The 13,441-nt window shown below is 37.8% G+C and overlaps 1 protein-coding gene across 1 annotated transcript in view; it reads left to right on the forward strand.

Annotated features, from left to right (window-relative positions):
* scn5lab (sodium channel, voltage gated, type V-like, alpha b) overlaps positions 1-13,441 on the forward strand; it is a 202,059-nt gene that overhangs the window by 111,722 nt on the left and 76,896 nt on the right. Inside the window, exons 15-16 of the mRNA XM_077219213.1 lie at positions 4,720-4,893; positions 7,469-7,825. Coding sequence (XP_077075328.1) covers positions 4,720-4,893; positions 7,469-7,825 — 531 coding nt within the window. The remainder of the gene's footprint in view (positions 1-4,719; positions 4,894-7,468; positions 7,826-13,441) is intronic.

Genomic DNA, 13,441 nt, shown 5'->3' on the forward strand with positions numbered 1-13,441 from the left:
TTAATTATATAATCACTTAATGACTCATAAATTATATATTATATTTTATTATATTATATTATGTTATGTTATATTATATTATATAAATTTTCTTCTATATTTTTATTGTCTATTGTTCGCTGTGTCCAGAGCGCGCCTGAGGTGTTTGATTGTTAGTTTCAGAAGTGTCAGCTGTCTCGTCAGACACGATGATGATGTCATTTCCTGTGTCAGCTGTCTCAACAGACACGATGATGATATCATTTCCTGTGTCAGCTGTCTCAACAGACACAATGATGATGTCATTTCCTGTGTCAGCTGTCTCAACAGACACGATGATGATGTCATTTCCTGTGTCAGCTGTCTCAACAGACACGATGATGATGTCATTTCCTGTGTCAGCTGTCTCAACAGACACGATGATGATATCATTTCCTGTGTCAGCTGTCTCGTCAGACACGATGATGATGTCATTTCCTGTGTCAGCTGTCTCAACAGACACGATGATGATGTCATTTCCTGTGTCAGCTGTCTCAACAGACACGATGATGATGTCATTTCCTGTGTCAGCTGTCTCAACAGACACAATGATGATGTCATTTCCTGTGTCAGCTGTCTCAACAGACACGATGATGATGTCATTTCCTGTGTCAGCTGTCTCAACAGACACAATGATGATATGTCTGTGTGTGTCCGTCACTGTGAACACATTCAGTTCAGGCTTCAGGAATGACCAAACACCCCCTGGCTCCACGTTCAGTACACTCCAAAAACTGCTGTTGTTTCAACCCAACTTTGGGTCAAATATGGACAAACCCAGCCATTGGGTTACATTTTTTAATTACATTTTCATTCATTCATTCATTCATGTATTCATTAAGCACCGATAAACACAACAGCAGTAGAACCATAGTCAAAAAAAATAAAACAATGAAAGGAAACAAATAAAAAATAAAACGAAACAATGCAAAATAAAAGCAGCAAATTTAACATACTGTACAAAGTTTAAAAAGCCAAAGTTAAAAAAAAAAAATTTAGATTTCAATTCATAAACAGAATTTGACGTTTTAAGGGGAGATTTTTAACCCAACGTTTGGGTTTGTCCATATTTGACCCAACATTGTGTTAAAAGAACGCAGCATGTTTTGGCGTGTGCGCCTCTCAGGGATAAGGGGCTGTACGTGGAGTTAAGTTCTTCATGGAGATGTTGATGTGTGAACGGCTCCTGTGTTTGAGAGGTGAAGCCTCTGCACGCTCAGTCACACTGAATCGTGTGTGTGTCTGGGAGAGATGCAGGCGCAGTGGCTGTCAGTAATGTTTCACGGGCTTCAGGGCACATGATGATGATGATGATGATCTGTATGAATCTGTTATGCTCACCAACATCTCATCATCAGCGATATTAAAATGACTCACTATAAACTGGAGAGAGAAAAAAATCTCCTGGAGGGTGAATCTCATTGGAAGCAGTGTTGTTTTTGGCAGCCCTTTTAGTTTTAGTCTTAGTCTCAGTCTTTTGGACGAAAATGCTTTTTAGTTTTAGTCACATTTTAGTCACTTATAAACTTAATAGTTTTAGTCAAGTTTTAGTCGACGAAAACAAAAAAAGGTTTTTAGTCAAGCTTTAATCGACAAAAACGCAAAAAGGTTTTAGTCAAGTTTTAGTCAATTTTAGTAAAAAAAAAAAAAAGTAGTCTTTAAAAAATTGAGAAAATAAAAGTGCAGCTGTGTCAAAATTTGTATCAAGTTCAAAAATAGAAGAAAAAAATGCCACTTTGCAATCTGTTAAAAAAAGAAAAGAATAGAAATCCATTTGGCAAGACAGGTCTATTTATCCCTACATTAGTGGCTGCAATCAGCCTGCATTTATCACAATTTATTGCACAATTTATCAAAAGTCATATGCTCAATGTTCAGCTGAGATCTGTACTTTGTTTTCAGTGAAGCTGAAACATCTGAAAAGCCCATCTCACAGAGATATGATGTGGCAAAGGGAAGAATAATGCACACAGCTCTCTGTCTTTAGCCTACCGGTACTTAAAAACTAAAATAGATTTAGTAAATAGGTTTTAAATAGATAAAATACATAACATTCTTTGTTTGATATGGGATTAAAATGATGGGTAGTGTATGGGCAGTGTATAAGATATAAATTAATAATTAATTATTTTACTATTCTTTTGTTCCGATCAGAGCATGTGAGCGGAGAGAGCATTTCTGAATATTCCTCCGCTGGCTCATTCCGATCAGGGCCGCTCAACACAGAATGGCCTGCTGGTTCGAGAATATGTGCAATAAATGCTGGACAAATTAGTGGACAAATCGCCCCTTTACATTAATTTAATTACTTAAATAGGCTATACAGGATAATGAGCGTTATAGCCGCACATAAGCGCACGACCGCACGCATAAAGCTTGCCACAAAGAACCGGCAAAAGTAATGATTATGAATGTGTAAAAAATAGCAAGGATACATTTAATTGTTTATTAATAAACTGGTGTTTTCGGTGTCGCAGCAAAGATGAAGTTGACGATGCGGACTCGCCATGAACGAATAAAGATATAAAGGCATAAAAAGGAAAATTTCCTCCCGTTTGGAGGAGACCTGTCACGTCAGTGGGGCGCGCCCAACACTTTGAGAACCGCTGGATTATACATAAGTATGTCCATAAATCATCTCGTCGTTTCCGACCACCAAGCCGTTTATTGGCTTCGCCGCCATGGTCCTTCGAAGATGTGTGGTGAGTGACTAGCCGCAGTCGCAGGTGTGTTGTTGTTGTGTGGAATCTGGTGCGCGCGCGGCATGGGTGGTGGGCGTACCCAAAACAAGGATAGGAAGCGGTAGCATTGCTGATACTTTTTTTTAGCTCAAAACAGACAGATTTCACGCAAAATAGGCAGAAATGACATACATTGTGATTGTGAACGTCAGACTTATAATCATTTTCGTTCCGTCTCGTCTTGTCAACGAAAACTCGAAAACGTCTCGTCATGTTTTAGTCACCTTAGAGCCATTTTTAGCTAGTCATCGTCGCGTTATCGTCATAAAAAAAGTTCGTCAACGAAATCATTTCGTTATCGTCATCGTTGACGAAAACAACATTGATTGGAAGATCATGTTTTACCCCAAAATCAAAAGACCGACAGAAATAAAATAATTTAAAGGCAACATTTTTATTTTTATCTCTATATTTATATTTTATCTCAATTTATTTATTTAAATTAACAAAGCAATTTTGTATTAATCAACTATTAATCTGAAAAACGAATCACTTTATCCCCAATTTTATTTTATTAAAATTCATTATATTTTAATATTATTTTAATTAAAGTATTTATATTACTACATAATTGTACTATTTATTGTGATGTGTTTAAATCATGCTGATTTTAATAAACAAATACAAATTTGTATTTCTAAAATTTTTACAGTTATACAAAAAAATACTACATTACAATAAATAGAATTATAAAAATAACTATTAAAATATCCAGATTCAACACACAAAAAATTTTGCTTTATTTGATGTTCATTACATAATACATCATTTTTGCCTTGTGACTTGATAATTACCATAATAATATATATTAAAAAAAATTTTTTTTTTTGGTCGGGTGAAATGCGTCCTGAGTGTGTTTTCATGAGATTCACTCTCAAAGAGGATGAAGATATCATTCCAGATCTCTGTTTATTGTTTAGATGAAAGCGTTCATTACGGGACGCGCGGCAGAACCAGAGACGATGTTCTGGTCTGTTCATCTTCACCGTGTGTTTGTGTGACTCCTCCTGCTGCCGGGTCACGTATTATAGTCACATCCACACGCGCAGATACCAGATACAAGAAACAGAGCAACATTTTAATATAGAAAAGATCCGAATCAAGTGTATATCTACCTGTCGTAGATACACACACGATACACAAATATCTCAGGATTCTGCAGGTCAATCACAAAGTTCTACACATGCCCCGCCCCTTGCATGCCTGTTTATATTTATATGTATATATATATATATATATATATTGGCTAATTTAATTATACTTTCAGCTGCCAATAATAGTATAGTACTCAGAAGTACATAAAAAAATAAGTAATAAATACAATTTAAAGAAAAAGAAAGTACTGCATTAGCAGGTCATATCCTAGAGTTTTGCAGCAATGTAATATTCACAACAAAGAAAATCACAATAAATATTTACTGTTTTTTCAAGCAAATCTACATCTGTCGAAACTGTAATGTAAATGCATTCATTCATGTTCACATGTTTAAATACATTAATTTGCATCTATACATTTATTTATACATTGACATGTATATATTTATTTATTTATTGTTTATACATTCATATATTAACATTTATACTAGTGATGTCAAATCGATTAATCGCATCTTACATAAATGTTTGTTTATATATATGTGTGTGTATGTATGTATATATATATATATATACGCACACACATTATATATTTACAAACTTTTATGTTAGATGCGATTAATCAATTTGAAAGCAATAATTTATACATTTGTTTAGACATTCAAATGTATATATTTATTAATGCAAAGATGTATATAAATATAATCAATCTTGTAATTCAAACAGTTCGATTGGGTTCGATTTCCAGAAAATGTAGGGCATTGAAATGCTTTGTATAAAAACATCTTCCACATGCATAACGTAAACAAAGTACATTGTACATAAAGTACTTAAAGCAACCTGTTTGATGTCATGTTTTTGTCAGGTGTTCACGGGAATCTTCACCGCTGAGATGGTTTTGAAGATCATCGCTCTGGACCCGTATTTTTACTTTCAGCAGGGCTGGAACATCTTCGACAGCCTCATAGTGAGTCTGAGTCTCATGGAGTTGGGTCTGTCCAACGTGGAGGGTCTTTCCGTCCTGCGCTCATTCAGACTGGTAAAACACGCTTTTATCTAGAGCTGCACGATTAATCGTTAAAAGATTGTGATCTCGATGTAAACACCCACTTAATCTCATTCCTAAATGACAACGGTTCACGTCTGCGTTGGCGCTGTCATGAAACAGCTTCACAAACAGTCTTTTCTACCACACAGTTTCGTTGTTTCTGTGTAACAAATATTCATATTATCATAGAAGAACCGGGATAAAAGTTTATAGTTTACATATAAACACTGATGTCTACAGAAGCGATCAAAATAGAAAAAATCACCTTTTGAAAGTAACTTGGCGCATCAAATAACGTTAAATAAATTGTATTGATTACATTGTTACACCAGTAGGTGGCGACAAGTGACTGTTAAAAAAGTATTTGCCGTTGAATCATTCATTCAAAAGATTTGTTAAAAAATTGCTGGTTCATCCAGTAATGAAACAATGACGTACTTATAAGTGAGTCATTGAATCATTCATTCAACCCATTTAAAGGTGCAATGTGTAATATTTCTGAGGATCTATTGACAGAAATGCAATATAAGATCCATAACTAAGTTTTCAGTGGTGTATAAAGACCTTGCATAATGAACCGTTATATTTTTATTACCTTAGAATGAGACATTTATATCTCCATAACCGCGGGCGCCCCCTTATATGGAAGTCGACATATGTTGTCGTCATGTTTCTAGCGTACCGACAGTGAACACACAGCGCTACAGCGAACACACAGCGCTACAGCGAACACACAGCGCTACAGCGAACACACAGCGCTACAGCGAACACACAGCGCTACAGCGAACACACAGCGCTACAGCGAACACAGCGCTACAGCGAACACACAGCGCCACAGTGAACACACAGCGCTACAGCGAACACACAACGCTACAGCGAACACACAGCGCTACAGCGAACACACAGCGCTACAGCGAACACACAGCGCTACAGCGAACACACAGCGCCACAGCGAACACACAGCGCCACAGCGAACACACAGCGCTACAGTGAACACACAGCGCTACAGCGAACACACAGCGCTACAGAGAACACACAGCGCTACAGCGAACACACAGCGCTACAGCGAACACACAGCACCACAGCGAACACACAGCGCTACAGTGAACACACAGCGCTACAGTGAACACACAGCGCTACAGTGAACACACAGCGTTACAGTGAACACACAGCGCTACAGCTAACACACAGCGCTACAGCGAACACACAGCGCCACAGCGAACACACAGCGCCACAGCGAACACACAGCGCTACAGCGAACACACAGCGCTACAGCGAACACACAGCGCTACAGCGAACACACAGCGCCACAGCGAACACACAGCGCCACAGCAAACACACAGCGCTACAGCGAACACACAGCGCTACAGCGAACACACAGCGCTACAGCGAACACACAGCGCTACAGCGAACACACAGCGCTACAGCGAACACACAGCGCTACAGCGAACACACAGCGCTACAGCGAACACACAGCGCTACAGCGAACACAAAGCGCTACAGTGAACACACAGCGCTACAGTGAACACACAGCGCCACAGCGTACACACAGCGCTACAGCGAACACACAGCGCTACAGCGAACACACAGCGCTACAGCGAACACACAGCGCTACAGCGAACACACAGCGCTACAGCGAACACACAGCGCTACAGCGAACACACAGCGCTACAGTGAACACACAGCGCTACAGCGAACACACAGCGCTACAGCGAACACACAGCGCTACAGCGAACACACAGCGAACACACAGCGCTACAGCGAACACACAGCGCTACAGCGAACACACAGCGCTACAGTGAACACACAGCGCTACAGCGAACACACAGCGCTACAGCGAACACACAGCGCTACAGTGAACACACAGCGCTACAGTGAACACACAGCGCTACAGCGAACACACAGCGCTACAACGAACACACAGCTCTACAGCCAACACACAGCGCTACAGCCAACACACAGCGCTACAGCCAACACACAGCACTACCCTTACATTGGAATGTGCCAACATGTTTCTCAGAGGCACTAAACGGACAAACGCGTTTCGTTACTATGTTGCTCTTCGTGCAAGGAAGCAAGCTTAGTTCAGCGAATAAAACACTGACACAATGATGAACAAGTAACAATAATATTTGCAATAACATATAGTTTTACTGAATAATTAAGTAAATATATTTTCTTAATTTATCCTTGTAAAGAAACCTCATTGCTGAACTGGCTACTCTCTGCTGTCTCAGACGATGACATCACTTCCTGACGGCCACCTAACTTTTGTTGGTTGCAATTCGTAACCTCAACACTAGATGCCGCAAAAAAATTTTTTTTTTCAATAATTAATTAATTAAACATTTTAAATAGACTGCAATAATAAAAAAAATTCTCAGAACCTCTTAGTAAATTACGTTATTTTATTTAGTTCAGAATCGCGACCTCAGTTTGAAACCAAAAAGAAATCGTGATTCTCAATTTTATCCGGAATCGTGCAGCTCTATTTCTAACTGACTGACTAGTTTCTGTTGCATTTGTTTGTTCTGTTTGCAAAGCGACTCTTCACCTTCTCCTTCAGCTGAGAGTCTTCAAGCTGGCGAAGTCGTGGCCGACTCTGAACACGCTGATCAAGATCATCGGGAACTCTGTGGGCGCTCTGGGGAACCTGACGCTGGTTCTGGCCATCATCGTCTTCATCTTCGCCGTGGTCGGCATGCAGCTGTTCGGGAAGAACTACGAGTCGTGTGTGTGTAAGATCTCCAAGGACTGTACGCTGCCCCGCTGGCACATGAAGGACTTCTTCCACTCGTTCCTCATCGTGTTTCGGGTCTTGTGTGGAGAGTGGATTGAGACCATGTGGGATTGTATGGAAGTGGCCGGTCAGCCTCTCTGTATTCTGGTCTTCATGCTGGTCATGGTTATCGGGAACCTCGTGGTAAGTTGTTTCTTTAGCTGTGTCCCAAATGATGCACTATACACTACGCACTCATACACTGTAAGAAAAAAGGATGTGGATGTGGAAGATCTCAAAAGTTAAAGGGATAGTTCACCTAAAAATGAAAATTAGCCCATGATCAGAGTTGGGTATAACGCGTTACAAAGTCACCGTTACTGTATTCTAATTACTTTTCGTGATAACGCAGTAATGTAACTCATTACATTTGCGTTTCAAATGTATTGTTAAGAAAAAAATATTTAGTAAAATGCATTTCTAATCACGTTTGGCCGGCTGTGTCAGTGAACTAACTTTCACTTTGTAGTGTATTCTTGTAGTTTTAATAGGTTTTCAAAGTAACTTGAAAGTTAAGTTAATAGTAAACTGATTACTTTTTACATGCAGTAAGCAGAAATGTTATCAAATTACAATTTTACTTATTATAATTATAATTAAATTATAATTAAACTTATCTTGGCGAAAGCCGAGTACAAATCAGCATGAAGTTTTAACATCTACTCTTGTGTAATGGAAATCAGTAATTTGTAGTTGATTACTTCTTTTGAGTAACTTACCCAACACTGCCCATGATTTACTCACCCTGAAGCCATCCTAGGTGTATATGACATTCTTCTTTAAAACGAATACAATCAGAGTTATATTAAAAAATGTACTGGCTCTTCCAAGCCTAATGGGAAATAATGGGAGTCAATATTTTTTTTTTTTTGGAAGTCCATCAAAGTGCATCCATCCGTGATAAAAGTGCTCAAAGCGGTTCTGGCGGGTTAATAAACGGCTTCTGAAGCGAAGCGATGCGTTAATGTAAGAAAAATATCCATATTTTAAACATTATCGACTTCAGGATGAGTAAATCATCATTTTTGGGTGAACTATCCCTTTAAGTTTATTGCAGCATAGCAGTAACACAGTACAGACAGCACTTCGGATTCAGCAGAATAAACGTTCCACACTTCGTTTTTCCGGTTAAATAAGTGCATTATTAAATAAGTGCCAGTGCGTGTACTTAAAGTGCACTTTTTCTTTTTGTGAACGCATTTTCAGTGTGAACGCACTACTCGCAATATTTATACTACAAAATGGCGTAGAACAGTGCACAAGTATGCGATTTGGGACGCTCCTTTTGTTTAGGTAATTGCGTGTTCATATTGGCTGCTGTCTCTCAACGCTCGTGTCAGACGTGCTTCATAAAGCAGCGCTGTTATAACCCCTGTTATTATTGCTGAGGGTCATATTTGCACCACCTCTGATTAACTCAGACTCATGAACTCTGCTGATTAAAATGATGTGAGAAATACAAATTGATAAAGTCATTAAAATAATTTATTTTGATTTTGATACATACCTACATAATTAATGACTCTTTTATTTGAAAGACCTGTGATGTATTTATTATTTAGTGGGCGTTTTTTTAATCAAAGTCCTCATGTGCGATAATTGCCCCGTGAGCGTCTGGGGTGGATTGTTTTGCTCAGTGGCTCATGGGTAATTGATCTCAATAACTCACCAGTTCCTGCAAAGCCCCAAATGTGAGATTGTGAGTGTTTGCGTTTATATCACAGATACTCTTAAACGGGTCATGACATGAGAAATCTAATTTGCCTTGATCTTTTGACATTTAAGAGGTCTTTGTACTATTTAAACATCCTGTAAGTTTCATAGCTTAAAATGTCCTTATTATAAATTAAGTATTTATTTAATCACGCTCCAAAAACAGCTCATTTTGATATTGCAGGATCTCAGATGTCACACTGGAAAACACATTTGCATATGCCCGCCTCCAGAGCAAGACATCGACCAATGTCGATTTGATACATCATCGCACCACAGGCCCCGCCCACTGGCTTTCAGACGCTTAACGGCTGATATTTACACACACTGGATGTGATTATAATCACTGATGCTGTCTACACTGATACACTGTACAGATGTGCGTTCAGTTTCTGACGTCTGAGTGAAAGAACTTTTACTGAGATGTGTGTTTTCCAAAAAGGTTTCCAGAGTTCGGTTTGAGTTCAGTAAGATGTTGTTGAAAGAAGTCTGCTCACCAAGGCTGCATTTATTTGATCAAAATACAGTACAAAAATATGTAAAATATGTTTACAATGTAAATCAGCTGTTTTCTATGTGAATATATAGTAAAGTGTAATTTATTCCTGTGATCAAAGCTGAATTTTCAGCATCATTACTCCAGTCTTCAGTGTCACATGATCCTTCAGAAATCACTATAATATGATGATTTGATGTTCAAGAAACATTTATTATTATCAATGTTGAAAACAGTTCTGATTTTTGAGGAAACAGTGATACATTTTTATTTTCAGGATTCGATGATATATAGAAAGTTCAAAAGTACAGCATTTATTTGAGATCGAAATCTTTTGTTACATTATAATATATTATAGGTCACTTTTGATCAATTTAATGCATCCTTGCTGAATCAGAGTACTAAAGAAAAATCTTCCTGGGATTTGATCATGTTTAAATCCATTCTGCAGGTTTTGAGATCAGTAGCAAGTGCAAACCCTGCGAGAGTTTCTCCATCTCGAGTCTAGACAGTGTGCGTTACTGTAAAATAAGTGTGCAGATTGCATCTGGGCCCGTTCGTAAGATATTGATATTGCATAACAGAGGGTTTGGTACAGATGGAAGCAAATGCAGAGAGTTTCACCAGAGCGATTAACACATGCAAATGTGAACTGTGGGAATTGAGTCTGGACGAGAACCAGGGCTTTTCCATCCTCGCTGCCTTTAGAGACGCTGTTCTGAGGAAAGAATCACCTCCGATACACTGATGAGCATTTCATAAACACTGCGGATGTGTGGCGTCGCTCAAATACTGTGACCTGATCTTTCCTGCATGATTTCATTTGCATACGGAAGTTAAAGGTCAAATACTTGTACCTTTGTTACACCATTGATATTTTTAGATCATCCATGACTAGTCACTTAGAGACTGTGGAAGTATTTGCAGGGGCCATGGGCTGATGCATAGTGAGCTGGGTAATGTGTTTTAAATTTATACACAATGCATTTGAATTGCAAACAATCCAGTGGTTCATTTGATTATGAGCCCTGTTTGGAGGGCTGAATTTAATATGCAGTGCACTATGTATTTTTGGCTTTGCGTTTCCAAATGTGGTAGAGCCCTTCCTAGGCAGTATTTTAAGGCATCATAGGCACTTTGACGGAGACTAACAATGTAATGCTGCCTTCTTTTGGATAAATTCTGTTCCTGTCCCTCGTGTCAGGCATTATTTACTTTACTTCCCTCATTTGTTTCAGCGTTTATGACTATTAGTTAAGAATGTGTGTGTGTGTGTGTGTGTGGTCTTGTTTAGAAAATAGCTGACTGTAATAATCTTAAACAAATGCTGATTTATTTGAGCAAAGAGTTATTTTATTCTATTTTATTACTAGTATACATGGTACTTTTTATTGTAGTAAATTATAATTTAATAAATCATTTAAAATTACAGCTTGTCATGCTGCGAATTGATTCATGCTGATTTGAATGCATCCGGGCAAGATGATTTTCATATTTCATATTCATGTTTTTATGAGAATTTTGGGATAAATGTTCATGTACATAATTTCAAAATTTATTTAAAAAAGGCTTAAATTGTTATTAAACATATATATATTATTAATAAATAATATTAAGAATAAATATTACTTTTGTTAAAAAAAATGTCCAACATGTGAAGATTTATTATAGCAAAAAGTTATTTTATTGATGATGATGATTTTATCAGATGATTTTAAACACTGTATTACAGAATGAGATTTTTTAATGAGAAATCGGGGGAAATTTTTATGTCAAAATCATTTTTAAAAAGGCTTGTTTTCTTTTGCAAAAAATGTATATTTATTCAAAATATAATTTCTTATTTGCATTTAGATTATAGCATGAAATATGACCCGGAGATTTCTTGATGATATTCACAAACAGTGGCTGTTGTTATTAAAATAATCTGGTTTTATAGTGTGCCGGTTGTATTTGCGTTTGTTCTTCTGTCGTAGCTGTGGGAATGTGAGCAAGCCATTAGAAACGCTCATAAATCTTCATTTGTAGTTGACTGAACAGCCAAGAGGTCAAATACCCCTAAACCGCACCTGTAGTGTGTTAAATGCTTATTCAAGCACTCGTTTGTTCTCATCCGCGTTCACAGAGCAGAGTTATTCATATTTACATCATTAAAGGTTTGATGGTGATCTCCAGCGTTTGATGTGAATAACAGGTTCGGGACGTGTAAATACAGCAGCATTACAGGTCTGGTGTTTGTAGATCAGGTGTTGGAGTGAGCAGGTGAAACACAGGCGATCTCTAGCTGAGATCTAGATGTTACTGGTTTATAAGACGCCAAATTTTGGCCAAATTCTGTGTCTGTCACTCGTATCATGCATTATTACTTTACTTCCCTGTGTGTGTGTGTGTGTGTGTGTGTGTGTGTGTGTGTGTGTGTGTGTGTGTGTGTGTGTGTGTGTGTGTGTGTGTGTGTGTGTGTGTGTGTGTGTGTGTGTGTTTTAGCTGACTGTAATAATCTCCAACATGTGAATTTCTTACTTGGATATATTTAATTTAAATAAATGTATTCATTTTTGTTTTTATTTTATTTTATTTCTTATTATTTTATTCACTATTAATGTAATTAGTTTTATTTTATTAATTTATTTTCTCCTATTAAATTTTTTTTTTATTGTAACAAGTTAAAATTCACTGGATTCTTCCGAGCATGGTGTTTATATATATATATATATATATATATATATATATAAAATCTTATTTTATTATTTTATTTTATTTTATTTTACTAGTTTAGATGTTAGCTTTTATTGTAATATGTTATAATTCACCGAATTCCTGTGGCTAAAGATGCCAGCCTGGTATTTAATTTTATTTAATTTTACTTTATTTTATTTTATTTTATTTTATTTTTTTACATAGTAATTTTTTATTGTAATAAGTTAAAATTCACTGGATTCCCGTGGCTGAAGTTGTCGGTCTGGTGTTTGTAGGTCACGGTGTTGAAGTGAGCAGGTGAAACACAGGCGATCTCTAGTTGAGATCTCAGTGAACAGACACACACACACACACACACACACACACACACACACACACACAGACGTCAAGTTCACAGGAAAGCACTGATGTTGGGTTGGTTTATAGAGGCTCAGGTAAACAGATCAGGGTGACCTATTCTTAGTGTGTGTGTGTGTGTGTGTGTGTGTGTGTGTGTGTGTGTGTGTGTGTGTGTGTGTGTGTGTGTGTGTGTGTGTGTGTGTGTGTGTGTGTGTGTGTGTGTGTGTGTGTGTGGACTCAGTCATCACTCCAGATGGATATGGACACACTGGTATCGATGCACCTGTGTGGATAATCAGAATTATTCAAAGCGCGGCCGAGTAACTGGAGAGGTGAAGCTGATGTTATCAGATCTCGAGCCGCTCGGGGTTGCGATGACAAATCCATAACTCTCTTCCAAAACCACAGTGAGATTCTGGGCCTCGTGGAGACTCGTGAGGGGCTGATGTCGAGCGCACTACATAGGCAGCAAGGGTTCGTTAAATCAAAAGTGACAGTAAAGGCATTTTTACAAT

Source organism: Siphateles boraxobius, unplaced genomic scaffold (genome assembly GCF_051911475.1).
Source record: "Siphateles boraxobius isolate OS27281-9 unplaced genomic scaffold, OSU_SipBor_1 12, whole genome shotgun sequence".
NCBI lineage: Eukaryota > Metazoa > Chordata > Actinopteri > Cypriniformes > Leuciscidae > Siphateles > Siphateles boraxobius.